This window comes from Azolla caroliniana, unplaced genomic scaffold (genome assembly GCF_043228905.1).
Source record: "Azolla caroliniana isolate FFs.n. ecotype wild unplaced genomic scaffold, voAzoCaro1.0.p SCAF_18, whole genome shotgun sequence".
Taxonomy (NCBI): Eukaryota; Viridiplantae; Streptophyta; class Polypodiopsida; order Salviniales; family Salviniaceae; genus Azolla; species Azolla caroliniana.
In genome coordinates, this window is record NW_028230453.1 from 1,264,079 (window position 1) to 1,283,503 (window position 19,425).

The window sequence follows — 19,425 nt, forward strand, 5'->3', positions numbered from 1 at the left end:
CAATGTTCTTGTCCAAAGTAACATAGATGCTACTTCATCTACATTAGTTATATCTCGTACTCTAGAGAAGAAGTTTGATAGTACTATTACTAGATACATAGTCACATCAATGCTACCTCATGCACATATTGAGTCTTCTAGTTTTAAGAGATTATAGGATGAAGTCTTGCCCACTTATCAACTTAAATCAGCTCATACACTTAAGAGATTAGTGTTACGAATGTATGTTGTTCTTCGCCATTTAGTTATTACTTATTTGTCCTCACAAAATTTTAGATATGCTATAACATTTTATGGGTGGACAAATGATAGTTTGAAAGGATTTTATCCCGTGACTTTACATTGGGTTTGTTTCGAGTCTACTAAGCAGGCTAGTGTGCTTTTAGACTTCCTAGATGTCTTTCCAGGAGATGGGATACGAAAACGTGTCGAAAAAGCTTTATTCTCCCGTCTAAAATCATTTAGTATCTCTTCGCGTATTCTATCTACAACTTCTGACGGTGCTAGTGAATCTCTAGTTGCATCAAAAGAATTAGCTAGGTTATTACTTAGTCATCATGGACAAGACATTTTACAATCATCACATATGTTAAGATGCACGGGGCATACATATCAACTAGGTGTAAAGTCTGCATTAGAAGTTATTACTCCTTCTACTATGAAGTTAAGGAAGACATTACATTCTATACACACAATTAAAGTGAGTAGAGCTATATTTAAAAAATATTCAAAAATCATGCATGAGAATGGAGAACAAGAACCACCATGTGTAGATTGCATTACTAGATAAAATTCAACTATAATAATGTATCAACAATCCCTAAAGTTAAGAGATGTCTTGATTTGTACCACAAGTGACAAGGCATTGCTAATGAGTTTGTGGACCATACACTCTCCATAGAAGATTGGAGTCATATACAAAGTATGGAACAATGGTTGCTTGTGCATGCTAAAATTTGTAATTACTTGAGTGGGTCAAAGTATCCTACCCTCTCAATAGCAGCGCTTGCATTCAACAACTTATTAGCACATTGTAATAAATATATTTCTATGGATATGAACTCGGTTAATTCACCCTCCGAGAATATTACTCTTCAAGTGCAACAAGAGGCTAGTACCAAATGCTTACAATATCTAATCAAGTACCAAGAATACCTTAAATCCATTCCATCTCGAATCGCAATGTTTGTTGACCCAAGGTACTAATGTTTTTAATTGAAATTTTCCCTTTTTTAATATTTCTTTCTTACTAATAATGTTTTTTGTTTGAATGTAGAGTTCTGAAACCAACTAATCCAATTGAGAGAGACCCCGATATAGAATTGGTGCAAAGTTTCTTGACAACCCAATATCATGATCCTAATGTCGAAGATTCTCTATCCGAAGATGCATATGAAGGATCTCCGTTTGAATTTTTGGAATTTTGGGGTATGAACAATGAGAAATCTCATGAATCATCAGCTCGGATAGAAATTGACGGTTTCTTGAAGGTTCCACGAGTGAAGAGTACCGTAGACCCTCTACATTGGTGGTCTACCAACATGTTTCAAGCTATATTGCATCATGTTTTATTAAACAAATTTGTTATTGTTAGTAATTAATGAACACATTTTGATAGTATCTTTTTTTATGATTTGAAACAGATCCATTTTTCCAAGGATGTATAAAATGGCATGCGATTATTTGGCTATTCCAACTTCATCAATGCCTTCAGAGGAAGCTAACTCCGAAGCTCGTGATAACTTCGAAGATAGGCAACTGTTGCATTCATGCACTTTCAAGGCAGAGATGTGCATACGATCTTGGATAGATCTACTTGATAGTGTAAACATTCCAATTCCTAAAGATATTAATGATGCATATGATACTTTAGATATCAATTTAGAAGAGATTATCACAGGGATGGTGTTATTGAATACTTGTACTTGGACAAGTGTTTTTTTTTGGAATATTATGACTTGGACAATTATGACAGTTGATTTTTGGAATAGTAGATTTTTTCTCGTTGTTTTTCTCCAAGTATCTATTAGTTAAATTTGCCTTGCATTTCTCATTTTATGTTTTCTTGTTGATTTTCTCTAAGCCTTGTAACCATTCTACATTTGGGGCATATTGGAGGGGGATTGTTCAATGATAAATTGTAATGGAATTGTGTTATGAAGTTCAATATTCAATGTATAGTATTGTTGTTTTCTCCCAAACCGGTTTCCAAGCCGGTTTAGGGATCGGTTTGGTTTGGTTTGGTTCAGGTTTGAAAACCCCTAAACGGTTTAGGCTTAACCGGTTTGGCTTGGATAGGCCAAACCGGCTAAGCCTAAACCGAACCGTTGCCGATCCCTACATGGGCCATAAAACGATAAAAGCACATTTTTCAAAGCTCATGCGACCTTGCCAAAAGCTTGTTATCGTGGAAAAGCTCATCTCTAAATTAAGAAGCTTGTCTATTAATTGCTCACAAATGAGCATACCCCTCAATGAAAGATCATTCGTGCAATTTTACTTAAGCCACAATTGGAATGGAGCATGTGGAGACCAATCAAACCCAATTAGATCCTTTGGGTTCTAACACCTTTGAAGTGTTTGCTACAACATTCATGGATGGCATTTTCATTAGGCTTTCTTTCATGTGTATCATGTCCCTCTTATTTAAAGTGTAGAGTTTTGCCATTTCACATGCATGCACCTCATGTATGACTATGACATGATCCCTACAAGGGTCATCTACGAAAAATGCTATTTTGAAAGGGTAATTGGTGGCACAGGCTAGAGAATTGTTGGCCAAACTCCAACGACTCACCTTTGCTAGTTTGAGAATTTATTATTCTTGTTTATGCTATTTATTGGAATACATGCTTAGGGGTAGATTTGGATCGCGTTGCAAAACAATGTCATGTTATGGTTGATACCATCCTTTCTTTATAAGAGATCATTTTCATGCATAGATAAGCTGGGTTATTCTAGGTACTAACCTGTGCAAACAACATCACAAACAAATGCATTTGCGTGGACTTTCTTGTTATATAATTATGCAACTATGTTTTAGGTACTACACAATATTTGTTATGTGATTACTAGCATTGCATATGATAAAGCTAGTTGCATAAGTTATATGCTTTTGGGAATTCCTTGTGCAAATTGTCAAAGCTCAACTCAAATGACAAGCACCATATGGGACCCTAAACATGGGTTCTTCCATTTGATTACTTCTAATATCCACAAATGTATTGACTTTTACTTGGTTTTATTTCAAGATTTATATGAAATAAAGTTGGTCCGCACAAAATGTATGCTTTTGGGAGTTCCTTGTGCAAATTGTCTGATGTCAATTTAAATGGTAATAAGAACCTTTAAAATGGATGCTCCCATGCAATTTCTTCTAGATTTGTCATTGTATCATTTCTTTACACGTTGATCCACAAAGGCATTGACTTTCACTTTGTTTTCTTTCAAGAACCATATGAAACAAAGTTGGTTAAACAAATCATATACCTTTGGGAGCTCCTTGCACAAAAATCTAAGAGCTCCGTTTAAATGATAAACATTGTATGTGAACTTAAACATGGATGCTTCCATGTCATTTCCTCGAGATCAGTCAGTGTATTGTTTCCGTACACCAAAATGCTTCTAGGTGTACCTTCTGCAACTTGTTAAAACTCAACTTAAATGATAAGCATCATATGTGTTCCGTACACCAACATCCACGGAAGTGTTGACTTTTACTTTGTTTTCTTTCGAGGAGCATATGAAGTTGAATATCCTTCAAGTACAATCAATTGACTTGTTGAAATGTTTGTTTGCAAAATTAGCAAAAACACATTATGGGCAATACTTGTCATTGGCTTTATAGTTGTGCATGTTAATACATATATATCTCTAAAATTAATATCATAAAGTAAAATCCAATGTTGTTTTCAAGAACTATGTTTTTATACTTGTATATAATTTGTGGTTTTTAATAATTTCATAGCAAATTGGTTATTCTATCAACATTCATAACTATCAATGTTTGCAAAGCACTAGTTTACCTCGAGACATTGTATGTGAACTTAAATTGGTTAAGCTCGGCCTAAATGATAAACATTGTATGTGAACTTAAACATGGATGCTTCCATGTCATTTCCTCGAGATCCGTTAGTGTATTGTTTCCGTACACCAATATGCTTCTAGGTGTACCTTCTGCAAATTGTTAAAACTCAACTTAAATTATAAGCATCGTATGTGTTCCGTACACTAACATCCACGAAAGTCTTGACTTTCATTTGTTTTCTTTCAAGGAGCATATAAAGTTGAATATCCTTCAAGTACAATCAATTGACTTTGTTGAAATGTTTGTTTGCAAAATTAGCAAAAACACATTATGGGCAATACTCATTGGCTTTACAGTTGTGCATGTGCATTGTGAATATATCTCTAAAATTAATATCATATAGTCAAAAGCCAATGTTGTTTTCAAGAACTATGTTTTTATACTTGTATATAATTTGTGGTTTTTAATAATTTCATAGCAAATTGGGTAATCTATCAACATTCATAACTATCAATGTTTGCAAAGCTCCGGTTTACCTCGAGACATTGTATGTGAACTTAAATTGGTTAAGCTCAACTTAAATGATAAACATTGTATGTGAACATAAACATGGATGCTTCCATGTCATTTCCTCGAGATCTGTCAGTGTCTTGTTTCCGTACACCAATATGCTTCTAGATGTACCTTCTGCAAATCGTTAAAATTCGGCTTAAATTATAAGCATCGTATGTGTTCCGTACTCTAACATCCACGAAAGTGTTGACTTTCATTTGTTTTCTTTCGAGGAGCATATAAAGTTGAATATCCTTCGAGTAGAATCAATTGACTTTGTTGAAATGTTTGTTTGCAAAATTAGCAAAAACACATTATGGGCAATCCTCATTGGCTTTACAGTTGTGCATGTGAATATATCTCTAAAAATTAATATCATAAATTTAAAAGCCAATGTTGTTTTCAAGAACTATGTTTTTATACTTGTATATAATTTGTGGTTTTTAATAGTTTCATAACAAGTTGGTTATTCAATCAACATTCATAACTATCAACGTTTGCAAAGCTCCGGTTTTAATGGTAGTAGAACTCCTTGATCACGATAGGTTCTTTTGAGCTTCAAACATTTTAAGCCCAAAGTCTTAAAACAATAGAAGCATTTGTACGACTTTGCCCATCAACCAAAAACGAACTCTGTTATCCTACGGAAATATATTCCTTAGGATTCAGAATGACACACACTTCATTGTACTAAAAAAGACAAGTTCAACAAGGATTATCAAATGCCTTGCAATAATTTTGTTAGACATATTATGGCAATGCAAATCGATGCAATGTAACATCACTCAATGTTTCAATTTTCCAAGTCAATAATGCTTACTTTGTTTGTTGTTATGAAAGAAACAACATTTTTGTAGGAAATATGACATTTTTTAAGCCTTTCGCTTGACAATTGTCAGGAAAATCACATTTTCACTGTATATGACATGATTTGCATGATCTTTTTCGTCCACTATATTTGTATGCATATTATAAAGGGAGTGTTGTGGCTCGTACGGAAGTACATGATCTTACCTTAATAGTGATAGATATATTCCATAAATTTAGAATATAAAATTCCCTAGGCTAAAATTTTCAACATCATGCACCCTTGTTTCCATGTTAATTTTGTTTCCACATTAATATTGTACGATATTTAACATATTTTATGAACTAGTTTCTCCCATGAATTAAAATGCACGAATGTAGGTTCATCAAAAGATCATGTGACATACGATGTATGTGAGTACTTCCACTTCTTCTCTTTATACACATTATATAGCTTTTTGGGTTGCTATGTAAACATGATCATGAATCATGAGAGAAGTACGATTGCCCACAATTTCCTAAGATGGTTGATGAACATGCTTTCAAAACATATGTTGCACCAAAAACAAAATTTATATCCTAATCATACATCACTTTTTCACGAAAGTAATGCATAATGGCCGAAGTTTGTTAAAAGATAAGAAATTTGTCACAAATTTGGATCTAAAAAGTACAAAGTGGTACATTACCCCACAAATCTAAAAGCATTTTTGCTTCGCTTACAAGCACCAAACCACTTTGTAATTGTTTATATACGATTGCAAAAAGAGCAAATCTAACGATACACTATCATAATTTCCTCATGATAGTTATGGCTTGTATTTGGGGATTATTTATTTTGGTGTAAATCATGAGAAATCCCCACATTTTTACATTGGATTTTAGTAGAAATTATTGCATGAAGATCTTCAACAAGAAGTTCGAATATTTGATACCACTTTTTCCTGAACACTGAGTGTGGAATGAATATATGCTAGGTTCCCCTACATAGTGTACGTGTACCTAACAACAAATATAAAGAAACAATTACCACCTACAATGCTACACTTCATAATAACATTGATACTTCTCAATTTCACAAAATATGTAAAACCGGTTCATAATGTTGGAATATAAGATTTATACTATATCAAGCAAGTCATGTTTTGCATCGTCGCCTACATTTCCCTTCCACATAAGATGATCGTCATGATTCATATAATCCAATTATATGTGTATTGCATATGTCTTTATTTGTTTTCATATGATTAAGTACATACTTGAAAACCTAAATGCTCGTATTATTAGTTATCTATCAATTAGAGAAGAGAAACCATAGACTCACCAATGCTTTGTTATTTTGTGTTCTGACTATAGAATTTAGACTATCGTTATTAGGAACTTAGAATTTCATTATTGCATTCTTAGTGGTGTTCCCATTAAGGTAATGTGTCCTTAGCCTAAAGATATTATACATAGCTTCTGCTTCACTTGGGTTTCATCTTATGGTTCACTTAATATCAAGTATTTACTATTTTACTTATTAATGTTGAAGTATTATCACACTTGATCTCATTAAATTGTTTTGAGAGATGACTTAACTTGATCGATTCATGTTCCCTCTTTTATTAGTGATTCACTAGTGTTATCATCACTAAGGATAAGCCTCTCAAGGGGTTCCGATCAAAACACTTTCCTAAATATATGAGCATTATATAGATCCACCATGCTTGAAATATGAGAAGACTAGGGTCAGAAAACTCTCCATGAAGTGAATTGTATATTATCATATCTATATAAATTTATACATACAACATCATTGCCTTAGAACCCAAAATCGCTTTTTTCCATCTCAAGGAGAAGGGAATTGGAGGACATCTGAAACGGCATCGGCACCTCGGGGGGAGATAAGCTCCTAATGAGAGCCCAATTGATGCCTTTGAAGAAAGGATGTTGCTTTATCTCCGATGCTCCGCGTGTGTATCCAAGCCTCTTCTCGGGATCTTTTACGAGCAAACGTCGAATAAGATCTCTCGCAGCCAAACTCGAATTGTGTATCTCGGGAAACTGAAGCGGTTTCCCAAGGATATTCAACAAAGTGGCTTTGTTGTCTTGTCCTTTGAATGGGGTGGTCCCATAGAGAAGCTCATAGAGAAGGATGCCAAAGGTCCACCAATCCACGGCACTCCCATGCCCTTCTCCGATAATAATCTCGGGCGCGATATATTCATAAGTTCCAACAAAAGACATCGATTTGGTCCCCGTTGGCTCAATGAAGACCTCAGGCAAAGGAGCCACTTGATTACCGGGTTCATTCTTCCTTAGCCTCGACTTTGCGGATCTCAATAGCATTTTTGGAGAGAAACAAGAAGGTTGCATACATAGGGGATACTTGTCTTGAGAGGCATCTGGTTCTACCATGGATGGGGTACTAGAGTGAACTGAACACGATTTCAACAATGTCGGTTTTACCGCACATTGCAAGGAGAGGTCAAAATCGGAGAGCATGATGTGCCCATCTTCTCTGATGAGAATGTTTTCGGGCTTTAAATCTCGGTAAATCACGCCCTTCATGTGTAAATACTCGAGCGAAAGGAGTACTTCCGCTGCGTAAAACCTGCGCATGGGGCAAATTAAGATGGTCATGTTTGAGACAATATGGTTTATTTTAATCATATATATTCAAATTGGCACGGGGTTAATGAAAATTTACATGAAGCAATGATAGATGGGGGAAATAGCATTCAATATGCATTAGGCATGATGATGATTATGACACATGAGTGAGATGTATGGGTTGAAATGATCATAATTCCACATGCCCATGCTTCTTCATATAGAGGATTCATATGATAAGAGCCTCATGGCTAATGGTTTGGGTGGGGCAGTGGGCCATGATTCATTCAGGGTGTGCGCATAACGCAATGCACACAATGGATGCATCGAATCGAAATAGGATGTATGTATGGTATGGTATGTATGTACGACATTCATGCGAAAATACGAAAGTATGTATGCATGTTTGATCAAGAATTTGCAATGTAAATTACTGGGGTCATTGAGAAAATCCCTACTTTGCATCGCAAATTTTCGATCAAGCATGCATACATACTTTCATATATACATATATACACGCGCATGAATGTCGTACATACATACATACATAACATACATATATACACATGAATGTCATACATATATACATGGCGCTATGACCTCGAAGAATTCTTACCTTGTGGCGGATTCGGAGAAATGCTTGCAAGGTTGTTTCTGCCTAAGTGCATGAAGGTCTCCGCCAGCGCAAAACTCGATGACCAGGCATGCGAATCTATCCGTCTCGAAATCCGCGTAAAGTGTCGGCAAAAATGGGTGGTCGAGCGTCCGCAGGATGTCCCGCTCCGTGTGGACACGCTGGACCTTCTTCCGAGTCTCCAAGAGCTCCTTGTCCATCATCTTCATAGCAAACCAACACTTGCTATGCTTACTCATCTCACTCTGATTAAAATTAGGTAATGGCCCCTTGAGCTCCACAAGATACACACTTCCAATGTCGCCATACCCGAGTTTCTTCAGGGGTGTGAAATTCTGTAACCCTAACCCTGACTGGCCTAAGCCAGCCAACCGGATCGCTTCGCTGCATTCGGGATTCTTTCCATAGCTTATCATCGGATCACGGTCGTTAGCTTCGTCGCGATTCCCGCGGGCCCTGTGATCGTTCTTGCTGGGTCTGGTTGATCTAGACCTTCTTAAATCCATGGTTTTGGAAGGGTTCTTGTGTCTGTGAGGGGAAGCCATGATGGAAACAGGGTGTGGAGCGGTGCTCTTGGATCTGAGGAGCACTGGGGAGGATTTGAGGCGATGGTTGGATGATTTTAAAGCCTGAGCGCTGTGGGGTTCCGGATTGATCTGGTCCATCATACTTTGGATGACTTCTGTTCCAAGTCTTTTGAAAAAAGAAAGAAAAGGGAAGGATTGGATTGGATTGGATTGGGCGTGAAGTTTCAGGATTATGTCAATTTCAAAAGGAGGAAGGAAGAAGAATGGATGGATGGATGGATGGACTGTGTGTGTGTGTGTTTATTTTAGGGTTCCATGGAGAACTCGAAACCCCGATCAGAGAAATGCGGAGGAGATGATTGATTTGAATTCCTTCAATCTTCAGTCTTTTTATATATGTGTGGGATTTTGGATGGGGGATTGCCCTTCGTCTTTCTTCTCCTCCGTTTACTTCTTCTTTCTTTCTTTCCTTTCTTTCCTTTCTTTCTCTGTTTCTTTATGTTAATTAATGTGCCCATGTTTTTTTCATGCTCTTTTCTTCTTTTCTTTTTTTTCGCTTCACAAAAAGCAGGGCCTCCCCTCCCCCCCCCCCCCCCACACACACACACAAATTCACACACGTTTTGCAATGCTTTTTTTTCACACACGTTTTGCAATGCTTTTCTCCTTGCTCTCTGGCTTCTTGTCTCCCAGGGCAAACACTTCCTGCCTGGTCTTTGGCCGGCTTTGTCCCTTGACCCCCCAACTCCTCGTCCTGCCTCCTAATCAACAAACACTTCATGCCTGGCCTTTGGCCGGCTTTGTCACTTGACCCTTGACTCCTCGTCCCGCCTCCTAATCAACAAACACTTCATGCCTGGCCTTTGGCCGGCTTTGTCACTTGACCCTTGACTTGACCCTTGACTCCTCGTCCCGCCTCCTCATCACTTGCCCCAGATTCGTCCCCCCCTCCCCTTACCAACCTTGCCTCATCTCTTGTCCTACATGTGTCCTCTTGGCCTCCGATGTCTGTCCGCACCACACTTCCTGTCCGTGCCACCCAACGGTTCAATTTCACATTACATACACCCCACCAACCTTCTGCCTCGATCACTTGCTCACCTCCTCGTTTAGACCGCTCTTTCAATGAATCTGTTTGCTCTCTCGCCACCCTGCCCTACCATGTCGTAATTCGCCTCCTGGTTTAGACCACTCTTTTGTTGACTCCATTTACTGCAATCAGTTGGATCTCCCATTCTTCTAATCGGTTCTAGCTACATTTTGTCGTACTATCATTCATCCGTCACCCACACCTACATGCGATTCGTTTCACCTTCTCTTCATTCATCCAATAAGCAATGAAATGTGGGCCATTCATCCAGCTGGTTCTAGCTACATTTTGTCATGTCATTCATCCATCGCCCACACTTACATGCGAATCATTTCACCTTCTCTTCATTCATACTATACGTTATTGGCTTGTTCATTAAGTTGTTCCGGACTACACTTTTTCTACTTCTTTATTGACTTGTAGAGTTGTTCTCTCTCTTCTTCTTTCATGTTATACTCTTTACTTCGTTCTTTGTGTAGTTGGTCCACACTACACTGTGAGATTGTTTGTCCACCTCCACATTAACCTACTTTCCTAATCATTCACCCTAGATTCAACTACATCATGCTAGGTTCTTTGTCCACATGATTTCAACTATACTTTGCCATATTGTTTTCCACCTTCATGCCAACTTGTGAAGTCACATGTGTGTGTATATATGGCTACCTTTATCACACCATTACCCATCTCCCATCTTGTTAACATTGTTCACGGTTTTTTGTTTTGCTAAAATTTCAAGTTCCCCTTTTACGTACTTATAATAATAGAAAATCACAAAAAAAGACAAACAATTTACAAGCAAAAAAAAAATGCATTCATGATGGATATTTCCCTTTTAGGTATAGTTCTCTCGCAAGTTAAAAATGTGGGAATGCGAGCACCTTTTCATTAGACATTACAACATATGTACTTGAAATTGCACGTGTAGATCCATATAGATGTGTGCTATGATATTAGCCACTATCCCAAAAAGTTTGTTAGCCATTTGAACATCTACCTTTCTCGTGTGCTATGATATTAGCCACTATCCAAAAAAGTTTGTTAGCCATTTGAACATCTACCTTTCTCGTTATATGGATTAAATCTTTGGAACGATCCAACTCATACGCCAAACCTCACCTTCTTGTTGACTAGTACAACCTCGAAAAGAAAATGAGTCACTTTTGAAAGATAATCTCCATTGCAAACAAGTGAGGTAAGCATTTTGCTAGTTGGTTCATTCAATGATCTTACTCTATTCATATATTCCATATCTATGTATACTTTCCATGTGGTATTGTTGACTTTGTTCATTCAGAAATGGTTTTGACATGTTGCACCGAGTTATGTGTGGTGTTCAGCCCCTTTTCTGCGTGATGTACACAAATTTGTCATATCATATAGATGGCATTGCACATGGCATCTTGTGTTTAGTGTAGCCTTTTTGACGATTGATCACACCTCACATTCCCCGTGTGATTGAAATATGTTTGAGTTTACAAAAAAGGCACGTACTCGACTTTTGTTGTTTTCTCCTATTTTTCCCACATTTGTCTTCTTTATATTTTTGTAGGGAGGACAATTCCAACTTTTCACATTTATTGATTAAACTTAGCTAAAGTGGGCACCCCAAGTCATTGTTCATTTATTATATAAACTCGTCATTGATGACATCCTCCATATTGATCAATTACAACTCATGTCCATTTATCTCATAGCTTTGTCACTAATGGCATTGCCCCTTATATTAAAAACTCAAAAATGTCAAAGCATTAACTTAACTAGAGGGCTCATGCAAGACTACCTCAACATAGTGTTATTAGTGTCAACAATTGCCTTTGTAAAACCTTGTTCTTTGGAGCAATTTGTTACTATGCAATGATCTCAAACAAAACCTACAAGGAATTAATGTTACACCAAACCCACCGTGCAAAGGTTGATTGGATAAACCACACCATCATGTTTACATGCTAGAATGTTGAGATTCGAAACTAATAAGTTCACAATTTCAGTAACATAGTATTTTTGTAGATCTGATTGGTGGGGATGTTTCAAGTGTCATATGAGATGTATGCATACATGCAACAATTTCACATTGTGCTTTAGCATGTAAAGTTTGTTAACTTTGAAAATTGTAAAACACTAAGTATTCTACGTAACAAGGTCAAATAAATCGACCAATTCACATTTGACAATGAAGTCCTTGCAACCTTTTGTATTTGGATTTGAATCCAATAGATAGGATAAAATATTCGAGGACTCATTGAAACATTTGGTCTACCTTGAGCAAATCAAGAGTTTGATTCTCCTTAAATTGGTTAATCTCATAGCCTTGAGTTGAACTTCATACATAAAAATGAACGGTCACGACCACAATAAAAATTGGAACCAATTCAATTACATATGGTGTTTGGATACAACCAAGTTATTAGAGTAAGTATATTGTTTGGACGCGACCAACATAAAACATAAGGAAGCAATTCAGTATGTGCGGTGTTCAAATATAATATCTATCTATCTATCTATATATACATAGCATAATTAGAAACACTTTATCATGATGTATATTTTAAGATGCCTTATATTTTTCTCTAAAATTATTTCGCCTTCTTCGACTAACACTACACACGGCTAGCTAGTTGATGAATGTCATGTCAACGTGTCATTCTCTCCTTAGAATTCTACATATAACTACAAACAAGTCAAATTACTTGGCCCAAACCTTCTTTCCTACTCTATTTTTCTATGCTTTGCAAACTTATTTAATCAAAATAAAACTAATATGTCTAATACTAGATCAAACCCTTTGTTTTAACTAATAATATCCAACATAGACATTTTGTACTGTGGATCAATATCATGATTTTGCACGTGAGGTAAACCTTTCATAATAGGCAATACAAAATGTGGTAAAGTCGTGATGCAAAATGACAATAATCATTTGTAATATTTGAGCTTGATTGGGTTCTATTTGTTTGTGTCATTTGCGACATGTGTCCTTTCTTTTCTCGCCTCACATGTTGATGATTTTGTGCCACATTAGCATGGGTTCCCATTACAACACTCAAATCTTACGCAATCCTTTATTAGTCTTCAACCCACCTAGATGGGTATTGATATAACAATGCATATTTATTAATATGTTTTCTTGTGTTTGCTCCATATTTTTTTATACCCATGCCACCTTGGCATGGATTTCCTTTGGCCACTAGGCTTTAAATTTAGTAAAATACTAATTCTTCACAAAGTTCCTAAGATATTCTTATTTCCAAAACTTCTAGAATATCCCACATTTTTCAACACTCCAAGAATTTATTTCTATTAATATTATAAGTTATCCAAAATTATCTGCCTTAGTGGTCTATGATGTCAGCATCAAAGTAATCATTTTAAGAGATTTGATGTTTGATGTGCACCATGGGCTTGGCCCACCCGCGTTGGGAGGACATCAATAGTCTATCTACCTATCCACCTCTCCCTACACAAAAGTTTACATGTTGGGTATATCCATTTATCCATGAGCTTGGCCCACACATAGATCACAAACTCATCCAATAGGTCATATTCGAGGCGGATCCTAGAAATTTGTATATCTCAAGCATCCCATGCAATGTGTTTTATTTGTTAGGATGCCTCACAATTGGCTAAATCAATTGATTAAGTAACGTGACACAAATAAAAAATGCTATTGAATAAATGTGTTTGGTAACTAAGGCACATATCTGAACCAATTAGTTGTGCACTACTTGATAAACACCAACACCAAAACCAACCTCAACGTGTTGAGATGGAAGGATTTGAATTCAATATGATCAGTGAATCCAAGGGCTATATAGAGGAGAACTCTGAGAACCTTGACTTTTCGACTGATTGGCATCAAATTACTTTGTCAGGTGCGAGGGTCAGAGCAACACAACTACTCGGTCGTGCTCTAACAATTAAAGTTATGAGTGGCAGGTGATGAGGAGTCAGGAACAAATAGAGAGAGAGAGAGAGAGAGAGAGAGAGAGAGAGAGAGAGAGAGAGAGAGAGAAAGAAAGATATATTAACGTCTTCTAAGGCCAAATTTGGCCCATGAGACAAATGGTTTACAAAAAATGGGAAATTTACCCATTCATCAAAAGTAAAAAATGAAAATAAGATAAAAAATAATTCTAAAAAAAAAACATGTTCTACAATGAAAAGATGTTATACTAGGCCTAATTTCATTTCCATCCAAGTCTCTCGAAGAGAAGTAGGAGGTCAAAGGGTTGCGATGTGGATGTGGCCCGTGGTCCCAATGTAAAAAGTACCCCAACCATAGCTTCTAGTCGACGTAGCTTATGTTGTTATGAAGATTTTCGGCAATAGTGTGAAAATCCCATAAAACGTACGAAATCGAGTATGAATCATGTAGTACAATAATTGTGAAGATAACATTTTAAATAGATTTAATATCTAAGTACAAAATAATGGAGGTTTCGAATGCACTTTATTACACGAGAAACGGACAACTAAATGTCAAGATATGAGGGTATAAAGTTTGTAAAAGGAAAGGAGAAAATTGTGAGATATCCCACATAGGCACGACAAATACAGCTCTCATCATATATAAGGTGGAGCAAAAGATGTTATCTTTGTGTCTATGTGTGGAGCATAGAGAGTTCAAGGTAACTTGAACTAAGAGTGGAGGTGGGCTAGCTACTCGTAAAGGGTTTTGGCCAACCAAAACCGGACCGACGATGGAGCCGGTGATCCGGAGGCATCCGACGGTGATCCGACGACGACAACGGTAACCGACGGCATCCGGCGAACCGGCGTCCGGCGACTAGATAAATAAATATATAAATATATATACATATTTACATATACAAGGAGGGCAAGTAAGGATTTGAACCTTGCACCTCCAAGTTAGGAGTCAATTGGCTTACCATTAAGCCATGCTATTTAGTTGAAATTATATTTCTATCATAGTACTTTTACATGTAAATTCTCATACATGAGAACTAAAATGAGTGACATAGTTATCATGCACCACATGTAATACATAAGCGCCAAATGGCAAACATGCAATTTATGCATGTCTTGTACCCTCACATGCATCATATGCATGAGAGCATCTATAAAAGAGGGAAGGGGGAGGAGAAAAAACACGATTTTTTATGAAAATTAAGAGGGAGAAATTCGTTATCAAATTGATCGTGTAACTTGTTTCTTAAATCTAAAAGTTCAATCAATCTCTCTCAATCGTGTAATCTCAACTTCTCTCTTTCCCAATCTATCTTAAGTACTTTCTCGCCAAAGCTTGTATCGACTCTAAATCCTTCTGGTCTAGAACCCCAGCGGTTCCGCCTCACGATCCGCGCGTAGTGACGGATCTTCACGACAACGTTCCCTTATCTTCTTAATCTTTTCTACTCCACGTCGACTTGTTTTGAAGCCCAACATCTGAGGGCGTTTGGTTGTTCTTTATATTTATGCTTCCTCAAGGGAGAGGCCGAGCGGCGTAAGTGTATCCACATTCATCGTCTCCCCTTGTTCCTGAAAAATTACACTAGTTACATGTTGATGAATAGTAAAAGGGTTATGATTAACACTTTGTAATTTATTCTCCCTATGTTGTTTTAGCTCTAAGATATACCTACCTAGTCTTTTTACACTCGGGGTATCTAATAGTTTGGAGAGGGTCCTAATATGTCTTGGTATTCCGCCCGTATCTCGGCATAAGTTGGGCACTTGCATGTGAAGTGATACTCATCCTCTATCTCTATGTGGCATAACCTACATAGCCTTTCCTCTCTAGGGACTTTATTAGCTCGACCATTCTCAATCTCAAGTTGGTGAGATGATATACTAAGTTGCCCAATGGCCACCCTTAGTGCATTTTGTTGAGCGGCAAGCTCAACCGGAGCCGGATCGGCTGAGTAAGCCTGAGCCGGTAACCAGTAAGGACCAGTAAGCAAGAGGAGCCGATATGCCGAATCCAATCCGTAACTGGAAGCCTAGTATAGGTTAGACTACTAGGCAATTATAGTCTCGTAGTTAGTGTCAGATGCTCATGTGAGCATTGAAGTACATCGTACTTCTAATAGTCCCGTGTGGACTTGTATAAATAGCGCTGATGAGCGCGTTGTAGATACAGAGCACAGAGTATTAATATAATCTTGGAAAATAGTGTGTTTTGCTCTCTCACTCTCTCTGTGTATTGTTCTTTCTAACGCTTCCGCAAGCAATCTTTCACATGGTATCAGAGCGCGTGGGTTGAGAACCTCTGCTGCAGACATCTACGCTTGTGAAGGAAACCCTAACAGATCGGAAAACAGACACAAAAGGAGAAATGGAGAGAGGTATGGCTATGTCACTCCCGGTGGAGAAGCTCGACAGAACCAACTACGCATCTTGGTCATACAAGATGCACCAGTACCTGCTTGGGCATGGCTACTGGAGTTATGTCAACGGAGTGAACGACTCAGCACTGGAGATGACACACAAGGACTTCCCAGTGTGGGAACAGGAGGCAAGCAGGGTGATGTACTACTTCGCGTCCAGTGTCGGTGACCAGCTGCTCAGCCATATCCGTGACGCCAAGACACCGAAGGATGCTTGGGGAAACTTGAAAAAGGTCTTCGCTGCAAGCACCACTGCCCGGAAGCTACAACTCAGACAGAAGTTGAGCAATGTTCGATAGAAGAACATGTTGGTGGCAGATTACATAGACCAGATCAAAGGGATCTGTGACTCGCTTGCCTCTATTAATGTCACCGTAGAGGAAGACGAGATGGTGCAGGTCTGTCTTGGAGGCCTGGCGTCCAAGTTCGGAGCTTTCCGGATTGCGGTTTGTACAAGGGAGAATATGCCCTCATTTTTCGACTTACAGTCGATGCTCCTTGTAGAGGAGAACCACGTCGGTGCATCTACCAGTGCATCCCCAGACAACCGGATGCTGTACACGGGAGCGGATCGGTTCCGCGGGCGTGGTGGATGAGGCAGCTCGGCACACAATGGAGGTGGCCGGCAAGAGCAGGAACGAGGGCACAGTGAGCGTGCCCACAACAGTTCCGAGACTTCCACAAGTAGGGGGAGTCAAGGTGGTGCCGGAGGCCGACAAGACAAACCCGCTACGGAATGCTGGTACTGTGGCAAAAAGGGCCACAGGGAAAGCGAGTGCAGGAGAAAGCGTGCCGATTCGGACAAATCCGTATCCGGCAAGTCCGGTAAGGAAGGTCGACAAAGCTCGCACTATGCAAACGGATCGGGAGGATCCAAGAACGGTAAGGGGCCAGCCTTGGTGATGAAGCACAAGGCAAACTCAATGAAGAAGACCACTTCCAAATCGGAGGAAGTGTGGTACGTTGATTCCAGCGCATCAAACCACATGACGAGCCACGGGGAGTGGTTCTCCTTTTTGGAGAAGCCGGATCAACCGGGAGTTGTCGAAACCGGAGACGACACTCCCCACCCGATCGTGTACATCAGAGAAGTCCCTTTGAGTCACGTTGGACAGAAGGGGAAGCTGATGAATGTATTACATGTTCCAACGATCACGAAGAACCTGGTATCGGTCGGACAGATCGTTGACCAGGGGATGCAGGTGCGGTTTACGCACCTCGGGTGCTTCATTGAGGATGAGGGCGAAGTTATTGCGCAAGGGCGCAGAGATGGGAGGATGTTTATCCTCAACACCAATGATGTCGGCACCACACTGTTCGCCAAAGGACAGAAGGTTGAGTTGGATATCGACCTGTGGCACAAGCGCATCGGCCACGTCAACTACCGGAGGCTTCAAGACTTGCAAACGGAACAAGTCGTTTTCGGTTTGCCAAAGTTTTGCGGCCGGAGAGCCCAGATTTGTGAAGCCTGCCAACTCGGGAAGCAACACTGGCTTCCATTCCCCACTGAAAGAAATCGAAGCCGTAACAAGCTTGATCTTATCCATTCGGATGTGTGGGGACCGGCACAAAATGTTAGCATTGGCGGGAGTCGATATTTCATCTCCTTCATCGACGACCACACGCGGCATACGTGGATCTACCTCATTGAGCGGAAGAGCGAAGTCTTTGAGTGTTTCCGGAGCCTCCAGAAGATGGTGGAACGGGAATCAGAGAGGAAGATCAAATGCCTACGGTCGGATGGCAGAAAAGAGTACTTTTCCGGCCAATTCAACAACTATCTGCAACAAAAAGGAATTCGGCGAGAATTTAGCTGCAGATACACACCGCAACAGAACGGTGTGGCCGAAAGGAAGAATCGGTCGCTGATTGACGCGGATAGGGCAATGCTGGAAGAAAAGAGCATGCCCAAATCCTACTGGGCAGAGGTGGTCCAAACGACCGTTTACATCCAGAACCGGATCGGGGACAAGGTGTCAGCTCACGAGCTGTATTTCGGGCGCAAGACGAATTAGAGACACCTCCGGATATTCGGCATCATAGCCTATGTACATGTGCCGGATGAGAAGCGGAGAAAGCTGGATGCAAAATCGGAAAAATGCATCCTAGTCGGCTATGCTCAAGAGCAAAAGGGGTATAAATGTTATAACCCCCGGACGAAGCAGGTCCGAGTCAGCTGAGATGTCGAGTTTGATGAATCGGCATCGTGGTATTCCTTATCGACTTCGACTTCTGATCCCGACCCGATGTCGGAGGATGGGGCTAGTGAGCCCGAACCGGCCGAAGTAGAGAAAGATGAAGTTGGGACTCAAGATGAGAGTCCGGAATCGTTCCGGTTAAGTGAACCGAATGAGAGATTGGATTAGTCCAAACAGTTGGATGATGAGACGACGAGTAGTGGAGACTCTGTCGTGCTCTCCCCGCGCAAGGAACCGAGGAGACGGTTCACACGCAAAGAGAAAGGGAAGCAAAAGATGCCGGAATTCGAGACCGGCAATGGTGAGTCGGATCGGTGCGTATCTGACTTCGACAAGGACATGGGCAGATCTTCGGGAACGAAGACCGAACCGGCCAAGAAGGGACTTATACCGGGTAATGGTGAGTTACGCCGGTCCACCCGCCAGAAGGATCCCGTTAAACGGTACGGGTATAACGAGTACATGGCGCATCATTATGCGTACATGACCAAGGTCGCGGAAGTGCGTGAGCCGGAGAGCTACGCAGAAGCGGCAAAGGATGCAAATTGGCGTGCCGCTATGGAGGATGAAATGCGGGCACTGGATGCCAACGGAACTTGGGACCTGGTTGACCCTGTTGCAGACATCGGCCGTCAATGCGGAAGATCA

General features: G+C 39.6%; 2 protein-coding genes across 2 annotated transcripts; one reads left to right on the plus strand and one right to left on the minus strand.

The window, feature by feature from the left end:
• The first annotated feature begins 1,050 nt into the window (after positions 1-1,050).
• Positions 1,051-2,034, plus strand: LOC147851984 (uncharacterized). The gene is made up of 4 exons (XM_087334397.1): positions 1,051-1,199; positions 1,277-1,543; positions 1,644-1,921; positions 1,976-2,034. Exons 1-4 carry the CDS (start codon positions 1,051-1,053, stop codon positions 2,032-2,034), a joined length of 753 nt encoding a protein of 250 aa, XP_087190523.1.
• Positions 2,035-7,122: 5,088 nt separating this feature from the next.
• LOC147851985 (serine/threonine-protein kinase D6PKL2-like) lies at positions 7,123-9,461 on the minus strand. Its single transcript, XM_087333970.1, has 2 exons — positions 8,598-9,461; positions 7,123-7,982 (listed from the first exon to the last, which is right to left on the minus strand). Exons 1-2 carry the CDS (start codon positions 9,281-9,283, stop codon positions 7,190-7,192), a joined length of 1,479 nt encoding a protein of 492 aa, XP_087190096.1. The 5' UTR covers positions 9,284-9,461; the 3' UTR covers positions 7,123-7,189.
• Positions 9,462-19,425: the final 9,964 nt, after the last annotated feature.